This window comes from Myxocyprinus asiaticus, chromosome 29 (genome assembly GCF_019703515.2).
Source record: "Myxocyprinus asiaticus isolate MX2 ecotype Aquarium Trade chromosome 29, UBuf_Myxa_2, whole genome shotgun sequence".
NCBI classification, from domain to species: domain Eukaryota; kingdom Metazoa; phylum Chordata; class Actinopteri; order Cypriniformes; family Catostomidae; genus Myxocyprinus; species Myxocyprinus asiaticus.
The window spans coordinates 19,490,151-19,509,526 of NC_059372.1; the positions used below are offsets into that span (position 1 = coordinate 19,490,151).

At 38.7% G+C, this 19,376-nt stretch overlaps 1 protein-coding gene across 2 annotated transcripts in view; it reads left to right on the forward strand.

Moving 5' to 3' along the window:
* Nucleotides 1–19,376, forward strand: part of LOC127419814 (disco-interacting protein 2 homolog B-A-like) — a 102,770-nt gene that overhangs the window by 56,465 nt on the left and 26,929 nt on the right. The window contains exons 2-6 of one of the 2 annotated variants that reach the window (XM_051661566.1): nt 12,044–12,127; nt 13,505–13,636; nt 14,284–14,409; nt 15,870–16,106; nt 16,678–16,815. In XM_051661566.1, the coding sequence (XP_051517526.1) occupies nt 12,044–12,127; nt 13,505–13,636; nt 14,284–14,409; nt 15,870–16,106; nt 16,678–16,815 (717 nt within the window). The remainder of the gene's footprint in view (nt 1–12,043; nt 12,128–13,504; nt 13,637–14,283; nt 14,410–15,869; nt 16,107–16,677; nt 16,816–19,376) is intronic. The other variant, XM_051661567.1, reaches the window with a different exon arrangement.

Sequence of the window (19,376 nt, forward strand, 5' to 3'; positions counted from 1 at the left end):
GAGCGATAAACACAATCTCAGACACACACACAGATCTTGACAGGCTTGGAGGGTAAATTCATGTGCTGACACACTGACACAGATAATGCTTTGGATGTTGACCAGATATTTGTTGAAACATAAACACCAGAGAATTAAAGGTATAGATCACCCAAAAATGAAAATTCTAATTCTAATAAACATCTCTTGAGTTCCATGCAAGAAAGAAAGTCATAAGGGTTTGGTTTGACAAGTAAATTATGGAATAATTCAAATTTTGGGGGGAGCTATCCCTTTAAACTATGACAGTGTGATTGTGTGCCTGTTCAGTATGAAGTGTGGAGTCTGTGTTTTGAGTTCTGAAGGGAACTGGCCGGTTCTGGCCAGTTGGCCCTGGCCTTCATCCAATCAGCACATTCCACCCCATGAATACACTGCGACCACTTTTGGCAGGCCACACTGGGTGGGGTAATGCTCATATCCTGTGCACTGACCCTTACACACACACACTTGTATGAGACATCATAGCCGTCACAATGGACTAAAGTTATTTCACCTTTTATCTCTCGTTTACGTCAACCAATTAGCTATGTGTTGGAGCATACCCTTCACATGATTCTTTAGTGTTTGAGACTAGTGGTTGACCGACATGTTTTTTTTTAAAAGCTGATACTGATATTTTGAGAGTAGGGTGGCCAATATAATGTAAATATATCAAGGTACTCATGGAAAACCTGGAAATATAAAGGAATTTAAAAAAAATGTGCTTTCCAGTTTTGGAATTTCATGAAATTTTCTGTAGTAAATATAATTGACTAATGCTTTGCCGTTTAAATATTTCATTGGTTTGAAACTACTCTTTGTGAGAATAATCTCTATAAAAATGAATAAATAAATAAAAATCACAAATTACCAGAAAAGTCATGGTTAAGTTATTAAAATTAATTGGACAAAAGTAATTATGGCAAATTATTAGGGCTTGGAGATATATCGAATATTAAGTATATAATCACAGTGATTTTGCTGACGACATCAAATTAAGCAATATCGTGAATATCACAATGATTTTAATGTGCTTTTTATTTGGCCATTAAGTTTCGTAAAGAGCACATCAGTAGATTAATTTCACGATCCTTCAGGGCTGCACAAATAATCAAAATAACACCAAAATGGCAATATGTTCATTTGTGATTTTAAAACTGCAAAAGGCTGTGATTAAAGACAGATAAAATGGTGTGCGCTTCAGAATAATTGGGTAACGTACTGTTCTGTGCATGCAAGGGGTTTAATGAGCTCACATTTTTTGCACTTTTAGAGCAGTTCACATGCATTGTGAAAGAAAAGTACTGCAGATTCAAACATTCGCACGATTCCAAACTTTAGTTATTGCTACAAGTTATTATACAAATGTACAAAGGCGGCACAGTATAACAGAAAAGGAGGAGATGACAGCGTTTCACCAGATGCAGAACATTGTAATCGACACACTGCACTTTCATTGTCGAAATAAAAGCTCCAGAGGAAGGTGAAGTAAATATATTAGACAAAAATATATTACTTTTATATAAAACAAATCTAAATAATAATAATTCAGTATTATATTATAATAATAAACTTGACTGGGTCAAACAGTAATAATTTAGGATTATGCAATATTCAACTGGGTTCCAAAAAATACGTGTAGTTTTTACACACCTTGTTAACTCGCAAAAAATGTTTAAGTAAAAATATATAAAGGTAAATAATTATTTTTTTAAGCTACTAGGTATCATTGTATTTCAAATATACAGTATATAATAAAAGTGCATATCAATGAAAATGATTATATCTCTTTCCCTCATGTGGTCAAGTAAAAAACTGGGGAAACTTTATTTTAAAATAGATTTTTATTCAATGCCTTCAAAATATTTTATCCACTTGGCTACAGTGACTGTTTGGATGAAATGATGGTACCCCTGATTAAAAAATCCACAGTTAGAAGATCCGTGTGTAATTTACAGTATTAGTATTTTAATTTCTTTCAAATGCAAGCAAAGTGGACATTATAACTGAATTTAACGAAATGAATCAGAATCAATTTGTATCGGAATCAAACCAAATCTGATGAAGAGCTTGTGAATCCGTTTGAAATAAAATCTGGAAATCTGTATCGATACCCAGCCCTACTCAAAAAATATTTGAAAATAGAAAATGCGTACTATACATTGACAAGGCGATCGGCAGATTTTGTAACTGACTGTAGACAGAATGAGCACTTCTGTTGATTGACCAATCAACCATAGTTATTGGCTGAGGTGATAATCTCAAAATGACCAAATATCGGCCGATTTATCAGCCTAGCCGATGCACCTGTCTATTACAGACAGAAACATGAGTTATCCGCATGCCCCTGTGATTGTGCATATTGGTGAGTGGCACTGCAGGTTAATAGATGAAAGCAAGTGAGAAAGAAAAGAAGAATAGAGAGATCTTTAGAGGAAAGTGAGTGGGCACAAAGCGCCCTCAGTGCTAGAGTGGCACTGCCAGTTTGTGCGGGTCTGTTGTTGTGCGAGCACAGACTCTGCTCTGTGAATGTGTGTGTGTGTGTGTGTGTGACCTAGTTGCCCTCCCAGCATTACATCAGTCTCCCACATCACCCACACACACAATGAGCCTCCAGTCAGCTATTCCTCCATATGCCCAGCACTCTGCCCGTATGCAAAAAGCAGCTTTACACACTCATATACTTTTGTGTGTGTGAAGTGCAGTGTTTTTATGGAAGCTTCATTCAGATTTGTTGCTTGATGCAGTTTTTTAGAGGTGCTTGCTAAAGTAAAGGTCTTTTCTGAGGGATCAGACTTATGTTTTTTGCCTGGTGGACGATAAAGTGGGCAAAAAATATTTCATAGACTTGAACTGAAGCAGGGACCCAAGCCACATCTAAGGCCCAGAATATCATAGAGAGGATGGGCCTATGGGCCTGTAAGTAAAATGCCAAAATGTAATTTCAACCACACAACAACTATTTAAAAACGACTTGGAACATAATAGCAACTACTTAGTAATGCCCTTGCAACCACCTTATCAATCGCATAGCAATGCTCTGAAAATCACTCAGAACACCTTAGCAATGCTGACCACATAGCAACGCTTTGGCAACCACATACAACACCCTAGCATTGTGCAGGGTTCCCACGCATCCTGGAAAACATGGAATTTTGCAATGCAATTTTCCAGTCATGGAAAATTCATGGAAAATTTTAAAAATACCTAAATATCCTAGAAAATAATGATTTGTCCTGGAAAATATCTTAGTATAATAAAACTGTGTTGCTAGCAAGGTTTTCGTTACATGTACAAAAACATGGTAAAGATCTGGACTCGGAATAGAGTCAAATACACAAACTGATGATGCGGCCCGGAATGCCACCTGGACCCGCGGCTTTTCGGATGTTCACCCGTCGGAAGGATCGGTTTACATCCGCTACAGATACGGAGAGTGTACTAACCTCTGTAGCTTTGGCCGCGAGAGCTCTCTCCGCGAGGGCGTTGTTATTTCCCTGGAAACGAGCATAAAAAGTATCAAGCTCATCCGGGAGAGAGGCAGCGGTGTTCACGGCGGAGTTTTTATTCCCTTTGAAGTCCGTAATTATATTAATTCCCCGCCACATGTTTCTAGAGTCGGTGGTGTTGAACTGTCTTTCAATCTTGTCACTGTACTGGTGTTTGGCTGCTCTGATAGTTTTGCGGAGGGCATAACTGGCTTGTTTTTTTCTCCTACGTGTTCCCGGAATTAAAAGCGGAGGTCTGCGCGTTAAGTGCCACACGAACATCGCTATTAATCCACGGTTTCTGGTTGGGGTAGATCTGTACTGTTTTGGTAGACACTACATCCTCTATGCACTTCCTGATGAAACACGTTACGATATCAGTGTAGACCTCGATGTCGTCATCAGAGGCGGATCGGAACATCTCCCAGTCTGCGTGATCAAAACAGTCTTGTAGCATAGAATCTGTTTGGTCCGACCAGCACTGGTTCGTTCTGAGGGTGGGTGCTTCCTGTTTCAGTTTCTGCCTGTAAGCGGGCAGAAGCAGAACAGAAGAGTGGTCCGATTTGCCAAATGGTGGGCGGGGGAGGGATTTGTAATTTGTAGCCATCCCTGAAGGGAGAGTAGCAATGGTCCAAAACCCAGTCCCCTCGTGTGTTGAAACTGATGTGTTGGTAGTATTTCGGTGGTATTGACTTGAAGTTGGCTTTGTTAAAGTCCCCGGTCACAATGAACGTGGCCTCAGGGTGTGCGGTTTCCTGCTCACTTATACTCCCATACAGTTCCTTGAGTGCCCGGCCTGTGTCGGCTTGTGGCGGGATGTACACAGCTGTGATAATGACCATTGTGAATTCCCTCGATAGCCAGAATGGTCGACACAGAAGCATGAGAAATTCCAGATCAGGAGAGCAGAAAGACTTGATAGAATGTAAGTTCCTCTGATCACACCAGGATTTGTTGATCATAAAACATACACCACCACCTCTGCTTTTAACTGAGAGGTCTTTCACTCTGTCCGCTCGGTGCACGGAGAAACCCACGGGTTCGATGGCTGAGTCTGGAATCTCCGCAGACATCCAAGTTTCTGTAAGGCAGATAATTCAGCAGTCCCTCGTCTCTCATTGGAAAGAGATCTGCGCTCTCAGCTCGTAGAGCTTGTTGTCTAGAGACTGAACATTTGCCAGTAGAATGCTAGGTAGCGGGGGTCGATTTGCGTGACGTCTTAGTCTGACGAGAACGCCGGCTCTCCTTCCCCTTTTCCGGCTACGTTTCTGCGTCCGGGCTGCCAAGACAAAGGGCTCCGCTGTAGTGTTTGAAAACAGCGGGTCGGCATTGAGGTATTTAAAGTCTGGTTTTTGGTGTGCTATTGCAGAACCAATGTCCAAAAGTGTTTGTCTATCATAGACAATAAGGCAGACAACATCCAAGACAAAAAAACATAAAAAATAAACTGCAGTATTGGGTCGGAACTCGCAACACAACAGCCATACTCGGCACCATCTTGATATACTTGGTTAAGCGGTGTCTTCACGGAAAGTTGCTAACTAGTTTGTGAAATACATACTGAAAACTTAATAAACAATGACCCTATAATTTTCACTTTTCAATATAACTAATATAACGTTAACCCTCTCCCTGACAACCATGTCACTCTTGTTTATCACATCTGTTTGCTATGTTTGCCAGCTATAGTTTGTCATTGCTGTCAGTAATGTTGTAGATTGAAAGGTAAGCATCAGAGCATCTTTTTGCAGTTCAGCAGACAATGGTGCAGTGGTGGATTGTGTCTGTTGAGTGTTGATTTCACACTACATTGTTACCTAGTTGGTGAGACTCAATGCTGGAAAGTAAATAAACAATGTCCATCTTTTACTCTTCATGACAACGAGCTTATAGCTAACTAGCTAACCACATAGCTACTTTCATTGTTGTCAGCTGAGTGGAAGCTAATGTGTAAACATGTATTCAACAAATTGTTTTGATCAGGATTCGCAGTTTGGTACCCCCTTCAACCGAACAATTCCAGTCGTTGCATTTACAAAATGTAATATTTAAGTCTGGAAAGTTGAAAGTTTCCCCTGAACTTGTATAGCAGAATATGGTGTAACACCACTGTCGCTGTTTATCTCTCGACTCGGCAGGTGTAAATGCTTTTTGTTTTACAACCTTTCCCTAATTGACTGGCAGTATTAAAATAGTCAGCATTTGACTGATACTAAACAGTACTACTGGTTTTTATTTAGCTATTTATTTTATTTGTATTTATTCTTTATTTAAATGGTCAGCCATTAACTGATACTAAACAGTACTGATGTTTATTTAGCAATTTATTTTATCTGAATTTATTCTTTATTTAAATGGTCAGCCATTGACTGATTCTAAACATACAGTACTGATTTTTATTTAGCTATAATTTTAATTTATTCTTTATTTAAATGGTCAGCAATTGACTTGTACTAACAGTACTGATGTTTATTTAGCTATTTATTATATTTTTATTTATTTAGTTTCTCAGTGTTCATTTCTAGAATTTATTGACAATGTATAATAATGTCAAATATTCTTTGATAAAAATATTCAAGAAAGCAGTCTTCAGAGTACCTTTGCATAGTCATATCAGTGCAAAATCAGTGCACAATCCACATAGAAAAGGTCTGTTTTCATTCCAGCTCAAAAATGAACTATATCGGCCACCATCTTGGTAGTCTGTGAATTTCCCCCCCTTAAAAATCAGTATCAGTATCAGTCTCAAAAATCTCATATCGGTTGGGCTCTACTTTGCACTTTCTGCATTCAAAGCAATTGCCATTACTTCCAAATAAATGTTTTCAATGTTTATTGTGCACACCTCCTGCTTTCTTGCGTGGTAAGCTCGTAAATTCGCCCCTCCATGACGCTTTCTACAACGCTTGTCATGTGGAGGGCAAAGCGCCGCTTGATGCTGGCGTTGAACTGAGCGTTGATGCCTCGACTCAACTTGTGAAATGCGCTTTAAAATGACCAAAGGACATTATTGAAACTGAAAATTATTATTATTAGGCCATTATTGTTGTCTTTTCTGATACAAGTCATGCTCAGCAGTTTAAATGCTGTAGGAAAATGATACAGTACATCTGCTTTGTTCTTACAATGCTTAAATATGATAAAGTCTCTGAGCAGATTTCAGTCGTGAACATCTCAAAATGATTCAGTGGCTCACTCATTGCACATTTGACCTAGTGGCATCTCCAGAAGTGGTCACTGAACTAATCAATTAATGAAACTGAACAGATTTGTGAAACAGAAGCAAGCCACACCAAAATACCCTTTATTTTTGCAGCTAATTCTGCACAATTGTGAAGATAATTTGCTATTCTTGAATCATTAAAATAGCTTAAGTTGGTGCTTTTAGCTTATTCTAAAAATGACTCCGGAAAACATGTACGTGGATCAGTGATTCTCTCAATTTTTTCGACCCTCATGAGTTTGCACCCCTGTGAGTTATACATTAGACAACGATGACAGTCGGACCACTGATTGTTTTCAAAATGAATTCACACTGGGTTGGTAGCATGGTGATTCAGCCTTAATATCTCAGGATGTGAATTAATTTTCAATCATTCAACGATTGGAGTCTGCTTATACCGTGGTTACCACATGTAGTATGTGGAAATTACGGAATCTAGTCATAAAAATGGCATTAGCAATAAAATGCAGAATGTCGTGGAATGACATATTTGGATGAAAATTAATGTTTGAATGTAAAATTAATCAAATTAAAATTGTGGTATGTCCTAGTAGGGCTGCACGATAATGGCGAAAATGATAATCTTGATTATTTTGCTCAATTTTAAACATGATTATTAATCACGATTATTCTGTTATTTGGAGAAAAACATTATTACAGGGCTGCACAGTTTGAACAAAAATAAATAAATAAATACCTTTGCCACTGCTTAGATCTTGATTCCAAAAGATTTATAAAATTATAAGTAGCTCTCATTTTAAACAAGTTGTTAGAACTGCAAACTAGTAAATGATTCCTTTTCACCAAAATTAAGGCATGTTTTGCCCATTCTTTCCTGCTAATAGAAACAGTTATTCGGGTGTTTACTCTTGCATCCTCTTAAGATCCATTCTTTAAATTATTATTACTATTATTATTATTATTATTATTATTATTATTATATCCCCATACCCTACAGTAATATATAAGCTAATAGTAATATATTTCTGTAATAATTGAGCATGCTGAATTGCTATACAGTCTCAAGCGTCTATTTTGAAGGAAGCCTAATTATTTTATCAAGCCTTTTATTTTGAATGAAGACAGTGTTGTTTCTTTGTGTTACCAGCAGAGGTGACAGTGGCATTTTGTGCTCCTTCCATACGTGGAGAAATGCTCTCGCCCCATCTTCGCTCCACGCAACCCTGGTACCATGGGGTTACTTTAGATTTGTTACACACTTGTTATGGGCAAATATATTTGGAATTAGGCAAATGTGCAACTGAGGTAAATGCGTAGCGCTTAAAAATAACCCGGTCAGCGCACATTAGCGACATGCATGAACCGAACACAGAGCACAGCTGTTCTATAGAAAACATACATTATCAAAGCACGAGATGGAATTAATTTCATGTGCATCAAGCACAGAATGCCATATCATTATTCTCGTGAGTCGCACATATGAGACTCGTAAACATCTGCGGTGCGGTTCTGTATTTCAGCTTGTGCTCAAAAGAGAAACATTGATTGCTCAGTAGCGAATTTCTGAAGAGAGTGTGACCGGTCAGGTGAGGTGAAAACGTACTAGGAAAGAGCTTGCGATTTGGTCTGTCATCCGTAGACACAGCCTATAATGAAAATGAACAACAATTTGCAACTTTACCTGGCTGACACCTTCTGTTTGCTAGCTCACTAATATCACAGGCGATTATGCTTAATTAACCATGCAGAAATCGTGATCACGATTAAATTCTGATTAATTGTGCAGCCCTATGTCCTAGTGTGATAAACTAAAAAAGTCTCTGATTTAATTTAATAAATAATCTGCAAGTGATGCGTGCTTCAAAATGAATGTGTAGAGCCGTACATTCATACACCGAAAAAACCTCATCATGATCATCACACATGCTCTTGTGTGTGAGATGACAGAGAGCACTCTAAAGTGCGCAGCACATACAGACTATGTATTTATTTAATGAAGACACAGCTTTACAAGGATTAATAATCACACTGGGTCATGGAGCAAACTGCTTTTCTGGAGGTGAGAAACTAGTGTCAAAAACAAACAAACGACAAAATAAAAGCTCAATTTAAATGGACACATCTGTTTTTGCTTAAATATTACACTTGTTGGGCACATAAAATGTCCTGAAAATGTCCTGGAAAATTGTGCCTTGAAAAGAGTGGGAACCCTGATTGTGGCAGTGACTTTTACAATTATATACAATGCAGTTGGGTCGGCTGTAAGAGGTTTTTATTAAGTATATGTGTGTGGGTGTGTGAGAGTTGTTGCACACTGAGTAGAGGGGGCAGGAAAGAGATGTTGTGTTTCTAGGCCACATTCTTAAGCAGAAAGAGAGAGTAACCAGGCATGAATTCTGCACTCAATGCAGCCCTGTCCCTTCTCATACAACTGCAGAAAGAGGCATCACTCTCTCTCTGTCTCACACTCTCTCTTTGTGCCTCCCTGTTCTGATGTTTGCTTTCTTTTTTTTCCCCCCTCTCTAGTCTCTAACAGATGAACTGGCTCACTTGGCCCCTCTGACCTGCCTCCTTTACACTCCCTTTGTCCACACAGTTCATACTGAGATGTTGCGTTTTTGAAGTTTTTTTTTTTTTTTTTTTTTAGGAATTCAACCCAACCCCACTGTGTATAGTCTTATCACCTGAAGCTGACAGCTGTCTCCTAAACGGAGCAGATCTGGTTTAGAAAAGTACCAGGAGCCCAGTCTTATCTTCAGAAAAACAGTATTCGCCTGCAGATCTGTCACTCCTGGTTTTGGTTAGCTCATTTTGGCTGCGTAACTTGCCTCAAAATCTCTGGAGGTCATGAGGTGTGAACCTCATTCAGCTGTATGTCTCTGGAGTTTAAAAGCTACTTGTTTGTCCCAGCTTAGAGGAGAAAGAGGAAGAGAGAGAGAGTGTGTGCATGGCCTAACAATAGATTTATTTTTCTGCTGGTCCAGTCAGGCCAGTAGTTCATACTTGCCCTGTCAATATTTAGACTGATCACATTATGAATTTGGCGACAGGAGGTTGCAATTTCTGCTGCTGAAATTGGTCTGTGCTTACCGAAATCTGAACCACTGCCCCCAGTGACCATAGCTGGAAGTTAATATTAGACACTTTTCCACTATCGGGCCAGTGCGAGCCAGGCCTATCAACTGGTAAGCCAGGGCCAATAGCCTCAGACCTCGAGCCGCGAGAATAAAATCAATCTGCATTCCCACCATTGGGCTAATAGCCTCACAGCGCTGCCCTAAAATCTAACATGAATACACTGCCATGGTGCCAACGTCACACCCTGACAATTTTACAAGAGAAAAGCTCGAGCTGAGGTATCAGACTCTGGAGACCAGCTTGCCATTGAAATTAACACTGATTTCTACTGTGCACGCAATTTTTACCGTTGTGCGCTGGATACACAACTTGGCAAGTTCGGTGACAATATACTTAAAGGTATAGTTCACCCAAAAATGAAAATTCTTTCAACGTTTACTTACCCTCATGCCATCCCAGATGTGTATGACTTTCTGTCTTCTGCAGAACACAAACAAAGGTTTTTATGAAGAATATCTCAGCTCTGTAGGTCCTCACAATGCAAGTGAATGGGTGCCAAAATTTTGATGCTCCAAAAAGCACATAAAAGTGGTTAAATCCATATCTTCAGAAGTGAAATGATAGGGGTGGGTGAGAAAGAGATCAATATTTAAGTCCATTTTTGCTAGAAATTCTTCTCCCTGCCCAGTAGGGAGCATATGCATGAAGAATGTGAATCACCAAAAACACAAGAAGAAGAATGTGAAAGTTAAAATGGAGATTGACTGAGCAGGGAGGAGAATTTATAGTAAAAAAAAAAACAAAAAAAAAACACGGCTATTAAAGGGTTAGTTCACCCAAAAATTAAAATTCTCTGATCATTTACTCCCAGCCATCCCAGATGTGTATGCCTTACTTTCTTCTGCTGAACACAAACAAAGATTTTTAGAAGAATATCTCAGCTCAATAGGTCTATACAATGCAAGTGAATGGTGATCAGGACTTTGAAGCTTCAAAAAGCAGATAAAGTCAGCACAAAAGTAATCCATAAGACCCAGTGGTTTAATCGGTGTCTTCTGAAGCAATCCAGTTGGTTTTGAGTGAGAACAGACCAAAATATGAATGCTTTCACTGTACAACTTGCCATTGCCGTCTCAAGTCACGATCATGATTTCAAGCTCGATTACACTTCCTAGTGCTTGACTCATGCGCAGAGCGATAGCTTGAAATCATGATTGCAGCTGTTAAGATGTAGAATGAAAAAGGAGTTACATTTTGGTCTGTTCTCCTCCAAAACCAACAGGATCGCTTCAGAAGACATTCACTTGCATTGTATGAACCTGAAGAGCTGAGATATTCTTCTAAAAATATTTGTTTGTGTTCTGCAGAAGAAATAAAATCATACACATCTGGGATGGCATAAGGGTGAGTAAATGGTGAAAGAATTTTCATTTTTGTGTGAACTAACCCTTTAAGTGTTAAGATAGAGTGTGAGTGTGCACGTGTAGGACTCAACAATATATATTTTTTTTTCTGCTGGTCTGGTCGAGCCATTAGTTCCTATTCATACTTGCCTTGCCAATATTGTTTTCTGGTCCTGCAAAAAAAAAAGAAAAAGAAAAGATAATTCATTTTGTGCAACATTTAAAGAAAAAATATATTTATATTAATCATTAGGCATTAACTTTACCCACAGCATTATTGGTTGTCAAGGCCAAAAACTGCTCAGAGAGAAAATAGAAAATGAACAGGATGGAGGTGGGTCCATGTGATTGTGACTCACATGACCATCCTTCTGTTTTTTGCTCTTTGTTTTTCCACAATTTTTTAAGAAGTTTCATGGTAGCTGCGACATCACCTACAAGCTAACACTGTCCAACGGTTTGACAAAATGCTTTTGTAGTTTGGTTTTGGCTCAGATGTTCGTTCTGAACACATGTTAGTTGTGAGATTTTAGTGTACACAAGACAATAGAACGCCACCCAGTAATAGCCTTCTTGAGCCCACAGAAACAAGATTTTTGGTGCATGCCTGTGTAAAAGTTTCCACTAAAAGCGTGTTGTTGGTTGTTGCCAGGGTGTTGCTAGTTGGATGCTTGGGTGTTCTGAATGGGTGCTAGGTAGTTACTTACTGGCCCTTAGCAAGCAACGCTAATTATGAAATACAGAGTTCACCCGTCGTTAAAGAGAAGCTCAACCTACCTGTGGTTGTAGACTGTGTTCCTGTCACATTTCAAACAGATGTACATCTTGTGTCTTAATGTGGGGATTATTGTGTTCTTTTTCCCCTACAGGTGACATTACACAGAAAGGCTATGAAAAGAAACGAGTGAAACTGCTGGGCCCATACGTACCACAGACCCAAAGTAAGAGATGCCGTAAGTCTGACTTCTGTCTGCTTATTTCCCTCCCTCTTTCTTTCTTCTCTTCAAATTTACTCAAGTTTGTTCCAAATCCTTATCAGAAGGGTTTACATTCTTCAGTGGAACACATACTGAGATATTTAGCATTTATTATTTATTTTTAATTTTTGGGTGAGCTATCCCTTTAAATGTGTTTTTCACAGTAACAGTTTGTGTTGTTGCAAGTGTGTTCAGCTTTTTTGTTTTTGTTGATGCTGAAACTAAATCTAGCTGAAGAATGTGGTGTAGATGTGTGACATCTGTCACACTGCATTAATTATGTCTTACTATTTTATCCTCATTCTATAAATGATGTATCCAAGATACTACTTTGTTTTTGCTTTTGCATTGTTCTTAGAAGTGTGACTCCTTGCTGCACCCTAGTGGTCGACAGTAGAACTTCACCTGCTCTGTTGTTCAGATAATAAACGCGAGTCATCAGTTGAAACTTGCGTACATATAAACCCTCCCTTCATCAAGAGACCACACTTAAAAATAAGAGTCACTTAAAATAATATTGCAGCAAAAAGCAGCCATTAGTAACCCATCTCCTTATCTGGAAACTTTGAGTAACCTAATCGATTCAGATTATGTCCTCAGTTAGCAACCAGCCGCTGGTGTCTGGATCTTTCCAGCCTGTTAGTAACCACAAAAAACCAACACACACACAAAGAGGCTTCCTGTAAGCAGGAGTGAAGGAGGAACCGAAAGAGATGAGTTCTCTCTCTTGGTGCATTGTGACAGTTCAGGGACATAAACTTTGACTTCCTTGTTCCATAATTACATTATTACTATTACATACAAGGATTGCAGGGTCGCATTGTTGCTTAATAGGTTCGACCTTTCTGATATCTAATTTGTGAAACCTTTATGCACTGAAAGGTATGTTTGATGCTTAGAAATGTGCTCAATCGAAACCCCTGATGTCAATTATGCTAGTGTGTCTTCAAAGGTGCAAAGTTAAAGTTCACCCTCTTTTGTCCGCTCTTCACCAGCCTGCCTCATTTGTACAAAGTAAGCCAGTCCTTATGCTGTACTATTGACAGAAATGTGATTTCCAGGCCGAGAAAAATAAAAAGGAAATTAATCATCTTAAAAAATCATGGAAGTTTAATTTAAAGGATGAATATAACAATTTCTAAAACGTTTAAGTGGTTCAAAACTGCAATTTTTGACTGCAATCTCAAAATGATTTTTAGATGTTTTTATCCAGTTTTTTACAAATGAATGGAAAAGTTATTGAAATGTATTGGTCAAAATGTGTGGGAAGTGAACCCTGCCTGTGGTGTTGATTTTGTCTGTTAAATAATTTGTGTGTAAATGAGTTTGTTTTACGAGCTGTGATCTTTGTAGAGGTGGATATCCAGTTGACCCCAGGTGTTTCGAAAGACCTCGCCCCCAGCCCCAACACTGGGCCCACTCCCGCTCCACGGCAACACCGAGCTCACCGCAGTGGAGGAGCACGGGATGACCGCTACAGGTCAGGTAAGGAATTTTGTGTGACTTTGGCCAAGCTCAAATAAATGCATGTGGTTTTACTGAAAGCCCTGCAAAAAATTATTTCCTTAATATGTATTTTAATCTTGTTTTCCTGTAAAAATATCTAAAAATCTTTAAAACAAGATAAACCATCTTGAGAAGCAAAATTGTGCTAGATAATAAGACAGAGAATTTCAGAGAATATACCTTTTGACAATTTTTTCTGACAATGTTGTTAAGTTTAATAATTTAAATAAGAAAATAATATTTGCCAATGGCATAAGAAAAATAAATGTAAGAGTCTAATTTAAGGTATGTCTTTTAAAAAACATTTTGAACATCTTATTCAGTAAATGTATCTTGTTTTTAGGATGTATAAATATTTTTACTGGACAAAAATACTGATTTGGGAAAAAAAATAAAAAATGCTTTGAGACTAAGTGTGAACACTTGATGTGTTTGTCACCAGCATAGAGAGGATTCTTTGTCTTTACATGAGTCAGTTTAGTAACTGCAGTCTCTGTTCTGCGACATTACTGGATGTCTTAAATGTCTCCTGTCATGTGCTATTGTGTTATAGTTATTCTTTTCATTTGTCTTTCTGTACACTTTTGTCCCTCTTCTCCTCATCATGCTTTTTGTTGGTGAGCCAGATATTCACACAGAGGCTGTGCAGGCTGCTCTGGCCAGGCATAGAGAGGAGAAAATGGCCCTTCCCATGCCCACCAAGCGCCGTTCAGCCTTTGTCCAGTCTCCTGCGGAGAACTGCACTCCTCCCGGTGGGTCCTGCAAAGCCATCTATCTATCTATCTATCTATCTATCTATAGAGAGAGAGAGAGAGAGAGAGAGAGAGAGAGAGAGACACACACACACACACACACACACACTGGTGGCCAAAAATTTGGAATAATGTACAGATTTTGCTGTTATGGAAAGAAATTGGTACTTTTATTCACCAAAGTGGCATTCAGCTGATCACAATGTATTTTGTATCCAGTGTACAGGACATTAATAACGTGAAAAATTACTATTACAATTTGAAAAAAAAATGTTCAGAACTTCTTAAACTACTTCAAAGAGTTCTCATAAATATCCTCCACGTGCAGCAATGACAGCTTTGCAGATCTTTGGCATTCTAACTGTCAGTTTGTCCAAATACTCAGGTGACATTTCACCCCACACTTCCTGTAGCACTTGCCATAGATGTGGCTGTCTTGTCGAGCACTTCTCACTCACCTTACAGTCTAGCTGATCCCACAAAAGCTCAATGGCGTTAAGATCCATAACTCTCTTTTCCAATGATCTGTTGTCCAGTGTCTGTGTTTACCCATTCAAACCTTTTCTTTTTGTTTTTCTGTTTCAAAAGTGGCTTTTTCTTTGCAATTTTTCGCATAAGGCCTGACCCCTGAGTCTTCTCTTTACTGTTGTACATTAAACTGGTGCTGAGCAGGTAGAATTCAATGAAGCTGTCAGCGGAGGACATGTTAGGCATCTATTTCTCAAACTAGAAACTCTGATGTACTTATCCTCTTGTTTAGTTGTACATCTGGCCTTCCACATCTCTTTCTGTCCTTGTTAGAGCCAGTTGTCCTTTGTCTTTAAAGACTGTAGTGTACACCTGAAATCTTCATTTTTTTTTGTTTGTTTTTTTGGCAATTTCAAGCATTGTATAGCCTTCATTCCTCAAAACAATGATTGACTGATGAGTTTCTAGAGAAAGCTGTTTCTTTTTTGCCATTTTTGACCTAATATTGACCTTAAGACATGTCAGTCTATGGCATACTGTGGCAATTTAAAAACAAACACAAAGACAATGTTAAGCTTCATTTAATGAACCAAATAGCTTTCAGCTGTGTTTGAAATAATGGCAAATGATTTTCTAGTACACATTAATGTGATGAAACAAATGACAATAAAATGCAAAGTAATCTCTTCAGTAATCAAAATACTTTTTGAATGTAACTGTATTCTAATTACCAGTAATTTAAATTGTAACTGTAGTGGAATACGGTTACTTATATTTTGTATTTTAAATACGTAATCCTGTTACATGTATTCCGTTTCTCCCCAACCCTGTCTGTCAGCATATTGATTATTAGTCATAACGCAACGCTTCCTATATCAGTGCATTCCCCCTTCTCCTAAAATGCTATATCACACTTGCCTTTTTTTATCTGTAATTGTATTTATTTTTTCTATATAAATACCTTTCTAACTTGTAAATATATGTGTCTACAGATACATCATCAGCATCAGAGGACGAGGGCTCTCTGCGCAGGCGTCAGGCTGCCATCAGTGCAATGCTAGCACAGAACCTCCAGAGTTCTGAGTACTGGATCAACCGCTCCGTCCAGAGCTCCTCCACCTCCTCCTCTGCCTCCTCCACCCTCTCTCATGGAGAAAGCAAAACTCAAAACAACCACAGCCAAGGGCAGACCAGCATACTTGCAGACGTGCTGGCACACACCCGCATAGGTACTGAAGAATAATGAGTCTCACACACGTACGCATACATGTACAGGTACTGAATTATACACAACTGACACACAATCGGACTGCAGTTTTGCAGTTGTATCACACTTATGTAAGAACTATGTAAAGGGATCGTTCATTAAAAAAATTTACATTCTGTCATACTTGACTCACCCTCATATTTTTCCAAACCCATATGACTTCCTTTCTTCTGTGGAACACAAAAGGAGATGTTATGCAGTAAGTTAGTCTCAGTCACTATTCACTTTTTTTGCATTGTTTTTCCATAAAATAAAAGTGAATAGTAACTGAGGCTCTCAGTCCCTAACATTCTGCATAACATTTTCTGTTTTCCAAAAAATGACAGCATTTTTGTTTTTAAGTGAACTGCCGCTTTAAGTGCACTTCAAATAACCCAGTCAGGGCAAAACAAATCAACAGCAATGTATAATTTCCGCTATCAGTCAGCATTTAAACTCATTCTTCAAACCTGTTTTCTTAGTTGTGTACTGTATGTCATGTGTTTAATATTCAGCATGTGATGATATTCGGCTGTTATGTGTCCTCACTGCAGAGAGCAGCAGCGTTCCGCCTGATGTCACAGCCTCTGTGCCTCAGGAGAGAATCTCCAGAGTGGATATTCCACCCAACATAGCAGTGAGGGGCATGAGCCGTGGCCAGAGTCGCTCTAGTATGATGGACACTGCCGGCGGTACAGCCAACGCACAGATCACACACAGCTCTTAGATGCAGGAAACTAAGGGCAATGACACATACAGTTTAACAATGAGCCTGGGTTCCAAGTATTTTTCCATTTTCAATTTCAGGAATTTTAGAACATTTTATTTAAAGAAAAACATGAATGTATTATATATATATATATATATATATATATATATATATATACAGTACTGTTCAAAAGGCTGATGCACATAAGATGCTTCACAAAAACATTTGTCTTAAGATGGTTATTTATATTTTCAGCTTTAGTGTGTCAATAGGAAATATACATTTTAGACTCCCAAACATTTCTTTTGCAAATAGAATAGAATAGAAGAACAGGGAGCCCTGCAACAGATGGCATGGTCCCCACAGAGTCCCCCACTGAATATTGAGTCATTCTGGGATTACAAGAAGAGACAGAAGCAATTGAGACAGCCAAAATAGATAGAAGAACTGTGGCAAATTCTCCAAGAAGCCTGCAACATCCTATCTGCCAACAACCAAGAAAAACTGTATCCAGGTTTACCTAGGAGAATTGGTGCTGTTTTGAAGGCAAAGGTGGTCACACCAAATATTGATGTAGCTTTTTTTATGTTTACTGGACTTTGTGTGATGTTAATTGATAAATGAAAGCTGTTTATGGCTTTACTTTTGAAGACATCCTTATTATGCAACATATTTCCCAAGCACCTAAAACTTTTGCACAGTACTGTGTGTATATACACTATATGGACAAAAGTATTGGGCCACACCTCTTAATCATTGAATTCAGGTGTTTCATTCAGTCCCATTGCCTAAGGTGTATAAAATCAAGCACCTAGCCATGCTGTCTGCCTTTACAAACATTTGTGAAAGAATGGGTAGTTCTAAAGAGCTTACTGAATTTGAGCGTGGTACTGTAATAGGATGCCACCGTTGTAACAAGCCAGTTCGTGAAGTTTCTTCCCTCCTAGATGTTCCACGATCAACTGTAAGTGGTATTGCAAAGTGGAAGCATTTAGGAACCACAGCAACTCAGCCACGAAGTGGCAGACCACGTAAAGTTATAGAGAGGGGTCGCCGAGTGCTGAGGCGCATAGTGCGTAAAAGTCGCCAACAACTTGTCTGCTGACTCAATAACTCTGAGTTCCAAACCTCCTCTGGCATTAACATCAGCACAAAAACTGTGTGCCGGGAGCTTCATGGCATGGGTTTCCATGGTCAAGCAGCTGTATGCAAGCCTTAAATGACCAAGCACAATGCCAAGCACCGGATGGAGTGGTGTAAAGCACGCTGCCACTGGACTCTGGAGCAGTGGAAACATGTTCTGTGGAGTGACGAATCACGCTTCTCTATCTGGCAGTCTGATGGACGAGTCTGAGTTTGGCGAATGCCAGGAGAACGTTTCCTGCCTGACTGCATTGTGCCAACTGTAAAGTTTGATGGAGGAGGGATAATGCTATGGGGTTGTTTTTCTGGGGTTGGCCTAGGCCCCTTAGTTCCACTGAAGGGAAATGTTAATGCCTCAGCTTACCAACACATTTTGGAAAATTCTATGCTTCCAACTTTGTGGAAACAGTTTGGGGTAGGCCCTTTTCTGTTCCAGCATGACTGTGCCCCAATACACAAATCAAGGTCCATAAAGGCATGGTTGGATGAGTTTGGTGTGGAAGAACTTGACTGGCCCGAACAGAGACCTGACCTCAACCCTATCGAACACCTTTGGGATGAACTAGAACGGAGGTTGCGAGCCAGGCCCTCTCGTCCAACATCAGTGTCTGACCTCACAAATGCTCTTCTGGAAGAATGGGCAAAAATTCCAACAGACACACTCCAGAATCTTGTAGAAAGCCTTCCCAGAATATATATATATATATATATATACACACACACAAACACACACACACACACACACACACACACACAGTACCGGTCAAAAGTTTTGAAACACTTGACTGAAATGTTTCTCATGATCTGAAAAATCTTTTGAAATTAGTTTTGTAGACAAAAATATAATTGTGCCACCATATTAATTTATTTCATTATAAAACTAAAATTTTATTAAAAAATATATAATAATTTAAATTGATGTCTTGGACCAAATAATAAAGAAAAGCAACCAATAAGTGCCCAACATAGATGGGAACTCCTTAAATGCTGTTTAAAAAGCATCCCAGGGTCAAGAGTACATGTCTGCAAATTCTAGACTACTGGTGACTACTTTGAAGATGCTAAAATATAACACAGTTTTGATTTATTTTGGATTTTGTTTAGTCACAACATAATTCCCATAGTTCTATTTATGTAATTCCATAGTTTTGATGACTTTACTATTATTTTAAAATGTGAAAAAAAAATTATAATAAAGAGGTAGTGTATGTGTGTGTATATATATATATATATATATATATATATATATATATATATATTAGGGGTGTAAAAAAAAAAATATATAGTATTGTATATTTACCATATTGTATCGTACGATACATAAACACATTACACCGATCAGCCACAACATTAAACCACCTGCCAACTATCGTTTAGGTCCCCCTCGTGCCATCAAAACAG